The 12,494-nt window shown below is 33.8% G+C and overlaps 1 protein-coding gene across 2 annotated transcripts in view; it reads left to right on the top strand.

Moving 5' to 3' along the window:
• Window positions 1–11,496, top strand: part of nphp4 (nephronophthisis 4) — a 145,376-nt gene extending 133,880 nt beyond the window's left edge. Inside the window, exons 23-26 of one of the 2 annotated variants that reach the window (XR_013326965.1) lie at window positions 3,281–3,460; window positions 4,023–4,166; window positions 8,104–10,987; window positions 11,272–11,496. Coding sequence is in view for 1 of the 2 variants with exons in the window: in XM_077721610.1 (XP_077577736.1) it covers window positions 3,281–3,460; window positions 4,023–4,166; window positions 8,104–8,244 (465 nt within the window). In the remaining variant the exon portion in view is untranslated. Of the gene's footprint in view, window positions 1–3,280; window positions 3,461–4,022; window positions 4,167–8,103; window positions 10,988–11,271 lie in introns of those variants that run through there. The other variant, XM_077721610.1, reaches the window with a different exon arrangement.
• Window positions 11,497–12,494: the final 998 nt, after the last annotated feature.

Here is a 12,494-nt window from a genome sequence, read left to right as displayed (position 1 = left end):
AGAAATTATCAAAAAAATTAATTAGCTCCTCCCAGTCCAAACGAATCAAACGTCTCACTCCGTTAGTGCTGGCAGGTAAGTCCACTTTTTGGGCCAAAAATTAGATTTATTTGGCCCTCAATATAGCCCACGAACCAGTTTGATCCCCTTTTTGTCGATATTTTTCCATATACAAGTTCCACTATAGGAAATGTCTTTTTTTCCTCCATCTTGGATGTGTTTATTTCCATTGCGACCTGTGTCTGTTTACCTAGTTTTTCCTGAAGTGTCTCATGTCTGCGTTAATGTGCCAAAAGCCCGCCAGGCTTCGAGTAGACGGTGTACCTGTTCTCATTAAGCGGGTGGTCTCGCTCGAAAATATTTTTTAAGGCAGATGGAGAGTGTGAACCGTGAAGCGTCGTGTAAAAAAACTGGCATGCGTTGCTGCACTTTTGGACAGCAGCTGCTCATTAATAGACGACGGTTCCTTACTCTGCCAATCTTGCTTCTGTCTGTCTTGGGTCTCTTTTTTTATCATACACATATTGGTACAATTATGGATAAATGAAGTGGATGATGTTAAATTCTTCATGCCAAAGTTAATGCACATATTCTTATTTGGAGTAATTTTGTAGTGTTCTTTACTGCATTTTTCATTGTTTGTATTGGCTAGGCCAAAATGTGTCAAAGTGGTGGCGCGGGGGCCAAATCTGGCCCGCTGCATCATTTTGTGTGGCCCGGGAAAGTAAATTATGAGTGCCGACTTTCTGTTTTAGGATCAAATTAAAATGAAGAGTATAGATGTATATTAATATTCCTGATTTTTCCCCTTTTAAATCAATAATTGTCATTTTTTAAATCATTTTTTTCTGTTTTTAGTTAAATTAATTAATTTTGTAAAATTTCAAATAATATATTAAAAAAGCTAAAATAAACATTGTAGACATTTTAGACTTATAAAAACTGAATATTCACGGATTTTAATTCAGTTCTTTTAATCCATTTCCAAAAAAAAAATCTAAATATTATATCAAATGTCTGGGCGACCAAACGTCCGGGCGACCAAACGTCCGGGGCGACCAAACGTCCGGGGCGACCAAACGTCCGGGGCGACCAAACATCCGGGGCGACCAAACGTCCGGGCGACCAACCATCCGGGCGACAAAACATCCTGGCGACCAAATGTCCTGGAACCAAACGTCCCGGGCGACCAAACGTCCGGGGCCTCTCTTGTATTTTGTTTAACATATTAATTTTTTAATCTTGTTGGGATTTCAAATGCGACTTTTTGTAAAAATCAATTCTATAGACCCACATTTTAGCTTAAAAAAATGTGATGTAAACACTATTAAAAAATGGCGGATGTTTACAAATCAAACTCATCTAGAAGCTTATTTTCTGTCTCTCTCCAATGCCAATGAATGCAAATCGCTTGTTAAAAATAAATGCATGTGATTGAATCATCATGCGTTCATACTGTAGTGATACAGAGACTCTTCTTTCTTGAAGAAATAGGGTACGGCCTTGAAGGAAAAAAAAAAGGAAAAAAAGGCGACAGATGTATTTTTAAAAGATTCCAGCATATGCATCACAGCGGCTGCTTTGATGTGACTCTCAGCAGGTTGAGTCGCTGCGGAACGTATCGGAGGAGTCTTATAAAACAGGATAAACCTCACCGCCAGAGAATAGTCTAGCTTTTTTCAACACATTTGATGGGGTGGGGTTAAAATGCTTGTGCAGTAATTCTCTTTCTCACATTCTGCCTTCTTTCTTTCGTTTTCTGCACTTCATTATTAACCCTTCATTTGGTTTAGCATACCTGGCAACCTTGGCCAATTGCTTTACTTATTAATGATTGAAATTCTCCTTATTAAGTGATTAAAAACTGCACAAATCCAACATGGCACATATTTACTCACATAGTGTGCACTTAAAAGTCTAAAACTTTCTCCAAAGTGGATGGGGTACCCCAATGTGCTCAATTCAAGATTATGTAGATGTCGCAGTATGGGTACATTGCTTGCTGATGCGCTATATTTATATAATAAAAAAGGGTGAAATGGGAATGCAGATATTGAACAGATGTGACCACTGTCCATGGTGCTGAATGACCAGTCAAACAATGATTTTAACAAGGAATGATAAAGGATTGGGTATGACTGTGATTTTTACATCGGTAGTTGTGTACGAACCTATATTTTAGGACATGTTTCAAAGTTGCGGCCTGGGGGCCAAATCTGGCCCGTCGCATCATTTTGTGCAGCCTGAGAAATTAAATCATGAGTGGCGACTTTCTGTTTTAGGATCAAATTAAAATAAAGACTATAGATATAGATATATAGACATAGATATATAGATATATAGATATATAGATATATAGATATAGATATAGATCTAGATCTAGATCTAGATCTAGATCTAGATCTAGATCTAGATCTAGATCTAGATCTAGATCTAGATCTAGATATAGATATAGATATAGATATAGATATAGATATAGATATAGATCTAGATATAGATATAGATATACATATAGACATATACATATAGACATATACATATAGACATATACATATAGACATATACATATAGACATATACATATAGACATATACATATAGACATATACATATAGACATATACATATAGACATATACATATAGATATAGATATATACATATAGATATATACATATAGATATATACATATAGATATATACATATAGATATATACATATAGATATATACATATTGATATATACATATTGATATAGATATATACATATAGATATAGATATATACATATAGATATAGATATATACATATAGATATAGACATAGACATAGACAGACATAGACAGACATAGACAGACAGAGACAGAGACACAGATATAGATATATGGATATTAAATCTTCAGATTTTCCCCCTTTTTAATCAATAATTGTAATTTTTTAATCATTTTTTCTGTTTTTAGTTCAAAAATCATTTTGTAAAATCGAAAAATCTATTGAAAAAAACTGAAATAAACATTGTTTTAGATTTATAAAAAATGGATATTCAAGCCCTTTAATCCAGTTCATTTAATCCATATATAAAAAAATCTAAATATTATATCTAAAATGATCCGGCCCAAATGAAATCAAATTGACATTAAAGCTTCCCGCGAACCAACCCGACTCTGACACCCTTTTGTTAAAATACAAAGAAAAAAAACATCCATTTTAAAAGTCACTTTTACCATGACATCCCTCTATTTTAATATTAACCTTTCCAAATAAGTTTTTTGTCTGACTCTCCTGACAGATCAACCCTGGAGGTGTTTTCATGTTGCCGTCCGCAGGATTACAAGAGCTCCAACTGATGGTCCAACCATGGCAACCGGGCAATCGTTTCCTGTACGTGAATGCCGTGGATGTTGAGCAGAGACAGTTAGTCACCGCTTGGCTAATATGTCTCAATGTCCTGCGGCCTGTGCTGTCCAAGGTGAACACATTCAAGGAACATTCTGACAGACAGATAAGCAGACACTGTCTCTTTTGTTAGTTTTTCCGTCTAAAAAAGCACCCACGCCTTCTTCAATTTCACATATTGACCTCGCCAGCTGCTGATTCCATCCCATTTTATACAGCTGATGCAATGTTGCTTTTATATGGCTGCCATGTTTTACATTTAAATATTCATAAATGGCCCAACCACGCAAACCACGTAAAAAAAATGCAAGAATTTGGCAGAACATGATTAAAAATAAATAATACAGAAGATGTTGCAAAAGGATTTTGTTTACATGAGATGTTATTTTCTGGGTCTTTGAGCAGAAATGTTGGACTGTTCTGTAAAATTGATGTTTATAGGTATGTGTGTGTGTGTGTGTGTGTGTGTGTGTGTGTGTGTGTGTGTGTGTGTGTGTGTGTGTGTGTGTGTGTGTGTGTGTGTGTGTGTGTGTGTGTGTGTGTGTGTGTGTGTGTGTGTGTGTGTGTGTGTGTGTGTGTGTGTGTGTGTGTGTGTGTGTGTGTGTGTGTGTGTGTGTGTGTGTGTTTGTGTGCAGGCGTTTGAGGTTTGTGTTCCAGTCAACGAGAGCCGCGGGACCTCCAAAAAAATCACTTACACCAACCCTTACACCAGCAGTCGTACTTTTCTTCTCCATTCCGACCGTCCGGATTTGCTTCAATTCAAAGAGAATAAATTCAAGGTGAGCCAACCATGCAATAAAAATCGAGTTTTAATGCCCTATTAGTAAAGTATTTATTCATTTATTTATGTATTTATTCATCTATTTATCCATTTATCCATTCATCTATTCGTCTATTTCTCTATTTATCCATTTATCCATTCATCCATTCATCTATTCGTCTATTTCTCTATTTATCCATTCATCCATTTATCCATTTATCCATTTATCCATTTATCTATTTATCCATTCATCCATTTATCCATTTATCCATTAATCCATTTATCCATTCACTCACTCATTCACTCACTCATTCACTCACTCATTTACTCACTCACTCACTCATTCACTCACTCATTCACTCACTCATTCACTCACTCATTCACTCACTCATTCACTCACTCATTCACTCACTCATTCACTCATTCACTCACTCATTCACTCACTCATTCACACTCACTCATTCACACTCACTCATTCACACTCACTCACTCATTCACTCATTCACTCACTCATTCACTCACTCATTCACTCACTCATGCACTCACTCATTCACTCACTCATTCACTCACTCATTCACTCACTCATTCACTCATTCACTTACTCATTCACTCACTCACTCATTCGAATTTACATAACTCCGCCCCTTCCTGGCTAACTCCTACCTATATTTCCACAATTAATTAATCTGTGCTGATCCAAAATAATGTTTGAAAATGCTACTCTGAGGATAGAAAAATCTACATCTCATGATGTCAATGTGAATTATTTTATCTTTGTTTATTTTTGTGACATTTTTTATTGTATTTTTGGTCCAAAATGACTTTAATAAACAAATCAATTTTATCTGGATAAGGTTAACAGAGATCAAACAATTGCAACCAATCAAAACAGATGTTACATCAGCTGTGAAGACCTTTGCCATGTAGTTTAAAATTGAACTGAGTGTTTTCTTGCGAGATTCTGGCAGCTTTATTGATGTCCAGCTGTAGTCAATTCAGTAGATTGGAAATTATTATGAAAGGCATACACCTGTTTAGATAAGGTTTTACTGGTCACATTGCATGTTAGATTACAAATAAAGCATGAAGCCAAAGCAATTGTCTCTGGCTTTGAGACAGGAATGCCTGAAAACAAATCTGGTGGAAGTACAACAACAAAAATGAATACTACAATGTAGAGAGATATTTTGGTTGATAACATGATCAGGATTTCAGAATAATAATACGACAATGCAGGCAAGACAACAAAAGAACTGTGGAAAGTTTATCCACAAAAGGCTACAAAAGGCTGTAAGTACTAATGTACATGAAGTTTTTTCATTTAAAAAAAATCAATACATTTGCAATGACTTAATAAAGGTAACATAGTAAGCATAATCGACTGATCAGGTTTTTTATTTTATTTTTGTGACAATTTTCACCGTATGTTTTTTTATGTGGGAAAATCGCATAGAATTACGTAGGCAAATATTTTTGTTACTATTTTTTGTAAATCTGAAATACTAAAAATATATTTTCGTACTTCCGTGATTCCAAGATTCCAAATTCCTAAAAAGAACCAAAAAACACTAAAAATAATTTGTATTTTGTTTATTTTTATGGGTGAATTTTATTTGATAAAGTTCAATTTTGATAAAGTTCATTTCAATTTGTTTATGTTATGTTATAAGCGCCTTGCCGTGCAAACTAGTCTTTTGTTTTTAGTTTATTTCTATGGGAAATGTCCATTCGGGTTATGAGTAAATCAACATACTAGCCCATATTTTCAATGTACTGACTTTCCAAACATGTAATGTGATGTACCGTATTTTCACGACTATAAGGTGCACCGCATTATAAGGCGCACCCTCAATGAATGACATTTTTTCCATATATAAGGCGCACTGTATTATAAGACACACTGTATTATAAGGCGCACTGTATTATAAGGCGCACTCTATTATAAGGCGCACTGTATTATAAGGTGCACTGTATTATAAGGCACACTGTATTATAAGGTGCACTGTATTATAAGGCGCACTGTATTATAAGGCGCACTGTATTATAAGGCGCAATGTCTATTTTGGAGAAAATTTAAGACTTTTAAGTGCGCCTTATAGTCGTGAAAATACGGTAATTGCTATTGACTTCCAGGTATGAAGCACTCACTACACAGTCACCTCTAGAGCCAGCCATTGTTCATGTTTTGGATTTTTTGGGATAAAATCTTGCATTGGGGGAGGAGCTATATGATGGAAGATGTTGTAAACTAAGATGGCATCTGCATATTTAACAGGATTGTTTCAGTTCAGGCGTTTGTGTTTTTTTAATATCCGACAGTGGTGGTTTTTCATTTTTGATTTTCTGTTTTTGATTTTCTGTTTTTTCCATATATAAGGCGCACTGTATTATAAGGCGCACTGTCTATTTTGGAGAAAATGTAAGACTTTTAAGTGCGCCTTATAGTCGTGAAAATACGGTAATTTGTACAGTTTATTTTTCACCAGTAATTCAATGAATCTTGTTCTATTCGCTATGATACTTTGTGACAAATAAATGGGTCCATTTGGAGGATTGATATTCCCAACTACTCGGCAGTATTGATCTCTACTCCTGAAAATGTTTTTCATTAAAGCAAGTCCCATGAAAAAAAAGGAAGTAAAGCAAAGCCCCTCAATTGCTAAATACTGCTGGCAGGCTTAATGCTTTATCCGACACCTGGAGCATTACTAACAACGCGGGATAAAACAAAAGACCCACCTTCCTCCCCCTCAGGCTAATTGAAGCAGTGTGGTCCTGGAATGAAGTGGCATTACTCTTTAATAGTTTATGTGGGAAAAAAAGACTCCCACCGCACTGCACTGGTTTTTTATCCCTAATAGATTTTGTCATTTGTTTATCCCTTTTATTACACCTCATCAAGAGGCTTGCAATACCGACAATGACTCCTCCACTTGTGGGCGACTCAAATGGGCTTTTCTAATCATTTTCTTCTGTAATGAGTGTATTGAGTTTGGTTTTTTTGAGTGAAGTTGTCATAATACTTACATATTGTTATCATGGAATAATATATACCAGACATGGGCAAACTACGGCTTTTTAATCCGGCCCGCCGACGTTGTCCAAATATGTTTTTTCCCCAAGATGGCGCCGTCACGCGGAAGCCAGTGGGAGTAGCGTCCACTATTATTTGTTTTTTTGTGTTTTACAGCCCAGGAAAGTTAATGATGAGTGCCGACTTTATGTTTTAGGATCAAATAAAAATGAAGAGTATAGATGTATAGTACATTTCATGATTTTCCCGCTTTTAAATCGATAATTGTATATTTTTTATCATTTTTTCTGTTTTTAGGTCAAAAATCATTTTGTAAAATCTAAAAATATATTTAAAAAAAGCTAAAATAAACATTGTTTTAGATTAATAAAAAAATTGAATATTTAGGACTTTTAATCCAGTTCTTGTTTTAAATTTCCTGTTTTTTCCCCTCTTTTAAATCAATAATTCAAATTTTTAATCAATATTTTTCTGTGTTTTTAGTTGAAAAATCATTTTGTAAAAATATATTTAAAAAAAAGCTAAAATAAACATTGTTTTAGATCTATAAAAATGGAATATTCAAAGCTTTTAATCCAGTTCTTTTAATCCATTTATAAAAAAAACAAAATCTAAATATTATATCTAAAATGTTCCAGCCCACATAAAATCATGTTGACGTTAAAGCACCCCGCGAACCAACCCGAGTCTGACACCCCCTGCTCTACAAAATCCCCAAATAAAAATAATTTCGGTGATTTTAAGGTTCAACCATGTCTGAATAATTAACAAACACTATCAAATTGTACAGTTTGTCGATTAATCCAACTCTGACATTACAACCTAGTCTATTTCTTAAGTAAAGATAACAATCATAGCATGAATTATTTCCCCTTCGCAAAGATACAATTTTTTAATCGTTTTTTTTGTGTTCTGGTTTCAGGTTGAAGGCGGGGGTACTTACAGCATCGGATTGCGTTTTGCCCCAAGCTTGAGTGCCGGATCCGTGGAGATTCTGGTCTATGTGAACAACCTGGAAGAGAAAACTGAGGAGACATTCTGTGTGAAGGCCACTTACTCATAATTCCACAACTATGAGATGTGAGCCTGACTTTTTATACTTAAAATATGACATTTTTATACCCGTGTAGTAAATAACTCGATACAGAGTTAATGTATTTTATCATGCTATTTTTTTGGGTTGTCAATTACATTGATAGTCCATTAATTGCCAATTATTTTGTATTTGGAGTTGAATAATTGGCTCATATGTAGGTCAGGATTATTTACTGTTATAATGTGTGGGAAAAAATAACTAAATATAACTATGTTTAATTGTTATTCAATGCAAATTGCATTACAGTGGTACCTCGAGATACGAGCTTTCCGAGACTGAGTTTGTATGTCGATTTCTCGTTACTCAAATGAACGTTTCCCATAGAAATGAACTAAAAATTAATTAATTTGTTTCAATTCTCTGAAAAATCACCCAAAACAGGATATTGGATTGGGCAAAACATTTTTATTTGTTCTAATTTGGTATTTATTAACAAAGTAATAAATAACTAGTGGTATAATAGAACTAAAATGTGTTTAATAGTACTAAAATTATACAGATTTCGCAGAGGAGAAAGAGAGAGAGAGAGGGAGAGACTTTTTGCATGGCAGCACACTCGTAACATAACAAAAAAAAAATGAACTTGGATTACGAAGTATACACTCAAAAATAAGTTCAATTTAACCTTACACTAAACTTAATGCTAATTTTGTTTTACATTTTTATTCCTTTTATTCTCCCGGGTTGGCTCTATTGGCCCCGCCTCCACCCTGACTATTAGATGTAACCTATCGAGGGTTGTTTGCTTTTGTATTCCCTTTAAAATATTCCGAAAATGATGCACACAAATGTCCTCACAATAAGATGCTGTACGACCACTTGCCAACGAGATGTAGTATATACGCCATTAGCATTGACTAATTTGTCTCGTATCTCAAGATAAATATTTACTCAAAATTTCACTCGTATCTCAAGATAAATATCTGCAAATTATTTTACTCCTATCTCAAGATAAATAACTGCTCAAAATTCTACTCATATCTCAAGATAAATATTTGCTCAAAATTTTACTCGTATCTCAAGATAAATATCTGCTTAAAATTTCTACTTGTACCTCAAGATAAATATCTGCTCAAAATTTTACTCGTATCTCAAGATAAATATCTGCAAATTAGTTTCCTCCTATCTCAAGATAAATATATGCTCAACATTTTACTCCTATCTCAAGATAAATTTTAGCTCAAAATTCTACTCGTATCTCAAGATAAATATTTGCTCAAAATTTTACTCGTATCTCAAGATAAATATCTGCTAAAAATTTCTACTTGTACCTCAAGATAAATATCTGCTCAAAATTTTACTCGTATCTCAAGATAAATATCTGCAAATTATTTTACTCCTATCTCAAGATAAATATCTGCTCAACATTTTACTCGTATCTCAAGATAAATATCTGCTCAAAATTTTACTCGTATCTCAAGATAAATATCTGCTAAAATTTCTACTCGTACCTCAAGATAAATATCTGCTCAAAATTTTACTCGTATCCCAAGATAAATATCTGCTCAAAATTTTACTCATATCTCAAGATATCTGCTCAAAATTGTACTCCTATCTCAAGATAAATCTGCTCAAAATTTTACTCCTATCTCAAATTGCTCATATGTCGAGGTACCACTGTACACCAAACAATGTTTTGCTTTGTAACTTCAACTTCACAAAAAAATGAGACAATATTTACTATTAAAAGTCTCAAAGAAGCAATTTTGAACATTTTATATCGCAACATGATACCCAAATAATATCTAAAATACTCCAAAAATACTTATTGACTAATTTAACAGCCATTTAACGACTTATTACAGCAACCACAATAAATAGACAAGACTGGAATTGATTTTCCTGTTCATTTTTAACAAGCACTTCTTATCTAATATAAACCCTAACAAACACAATAACCAAATCTACAAAGTCTTTCCCCCCTTTTTAGCATTTAGCCATTTTTTTTTTGCAATGTCCAGCCAATATTCACGACATTTCATCCCCAACCATTGCAAAGTGCAAAGAGGGTAAAAGCAATAACATTTTATCGACTTTAATTACCCAGCAAAGCCTCTTCAATGCTACTTAATGGTCAGGTTTTAATCTAAGGCAAGCCAGGGGTCCGTAACCCCCCCAAAACAACTTAAACCCTCATCATACAATTATTAGACAGGCGGCTATAATGAGGGTATGATATTTTTTTAAAGCGACGCTAGCAAATCTGTATGTGTGTCTTGGAGAGGGAAAACGGCGTGCACAATGTGTTACATAAGAGCCGTTACACAATCAATCCACGGCACCCCCGCCCGTCTCGTTGGCTCTCTCATTAGAATGCAGCCAGAAAACGAAGCCTATTAAAATGAAGATAACGGCTCAGTCGGGTACGCTTTATTTTTACTGGTTCTAATATGTAGTACGAAGTAAAATGTTGTTTCCTACCCAGTGTGTGTGTTTGCATCTTGATTCTGTATATGTATAGTGGTACCTCTACTTACAAATGTTTCAACATATGACATTTTCAGGTTACAAAATGCTTTGATATGCAAATGACTGTTTAATTATACGAAAACATGATCCAAGATACGAAATTCACGGAAAATGTCAGTACATTTGCTGTGTCTGGTAGTTTATTTTGAAATTGTTGCTTCAAAATATGAAATTTTCAGGTTACAAAATGCTTTGCCTTATTTTATTTTGAAACTGTTGCGTCAACAGACTAAATTTTCTGGTAACAAAATGCTTTGATATACAAATGACTGTTCCATTATACGAAAGCATGATCCAAGTTACTAAATCTCCCAAAACGTTAGTGTGTTTGCTGTCTGTTGTTTTATTTTGAAATTGTTGCTTCAACATATGAAATTTTCAGGTTACAAAGCGCTTTGATATACAAATGACTGTTCCGTTATAATAAACATAATCCAAGTTATGAAATCACTCAAAAACGTCAGTACATTTGTTGCATCTGTTATTTTATTTTGAAATTGTTGCTTCAACATACAAAATTTTCAGGTTACAAAATGCTTTGATATACAAATGACTTTTCTGTTATACAAAAACATGATCCAAGTTAGGAAATCCCTCAAAACGTCAGTATATTTGCTGTATCTGTTATTTTATTTTGAAATTGTTGCTTTGACATGAAATTTTCAGGTTACAAAGCGTTTTGATATGCAAATGACTGTTCTCTTATACGAAAACATGATCCAAGTTACGAAATCCCCCAAAACGTCAGTACATTTGCTGCATCTGTTATTTTATTTTGAAATTGTTGCTTCAACATACAAAATGTTCAGGTTACAAAACGCTTTGATATACAAATGACTGTTCCACTATACGAAAACATGATCCAAGTTACGAAATCCCCCAAAACGTCAGTACATTTGCTGTATTTGTTATTTTATTTTGAAATTGTTACTCAATATACGACATTTTCAGATTAGAAAAACGCTTTGATATGCAAGTGACTGTTTCTTTATACGAAAACATGATCCAAGTTACGAAATCCCCCAAAACATCAGTACTATTTTTCTCCCGGAATATCACAAGATAAACAAAAACTATGCCCTGAGCAAAATTGGACTATAATGAATATTTAACTATGAAAATACTTCTGTCATTTGGTCATATTTGTATTTCTGGTTTGTAATTGAAGAGGTCCTTTTCAATCTATCTCATTTTTTTATCAAAATAAAAAAAATCGAAGACTGTTGACTCACTGCGCAAAGAGAAATAACACATTTTTAGTCACATTTCGGCAGATTAATTTCAATTTTTAGTGCCTATATCTTTAAAAAAGCTTCAAAAAATAAAGCATAAAACAAATAATACACGTTATATACTTTTTTAATTAATGAAAGGGAAGTATTTTCCTTCAAATGACTCCCAATTAAAACCCTCTAATTCTATTCATCTGTAAAACAATGATACAAAAATATCCTATTCATAATCCAACCAACTGCCTAAATTATGAATCCCCAAAATCATAACACAGTAAATAATATAATTTATGTATGAACCAAACTAATTGCCTATCTTTTATTTTATTTTGAAATTGTTACTTCAATATACGACATTTTCAGATTACAAAACGCTTTGATATGCAAGTGACTGTTTCTTTATACGAAAAGATGATCCAAGTTACGAAATGGCCCAAAACGTCAGTATATTCGCTGTATCCACATTATTTTATTTTCGAAATTGTTGCGGTCGCATTGCATCCCGCATGACAATCT

The sequence above is a fragment of the Stigmatopora nigra genome, chromosome 1 (genome assembly GCF_051989575.1).
Source record: "Stigmatopora nigra isolate UIUO_SnigA chromosome 1, RoL_Snig_1.1, whole genome shotgun sequence".
Classification (NCBI taxonomy): domain Eukaryota; kingdom Metazoa; phylum Chordata; class Actinopteri; order Syngnathiformes; family Syngnathidae; genus Stigmatopora; species Stigmatopora nigra.
The sequence above is the reverse complement of the archived record's forward strand: the minus strand, read 5'-3'. Positions and strand labels throughout refer to the sequence as shown.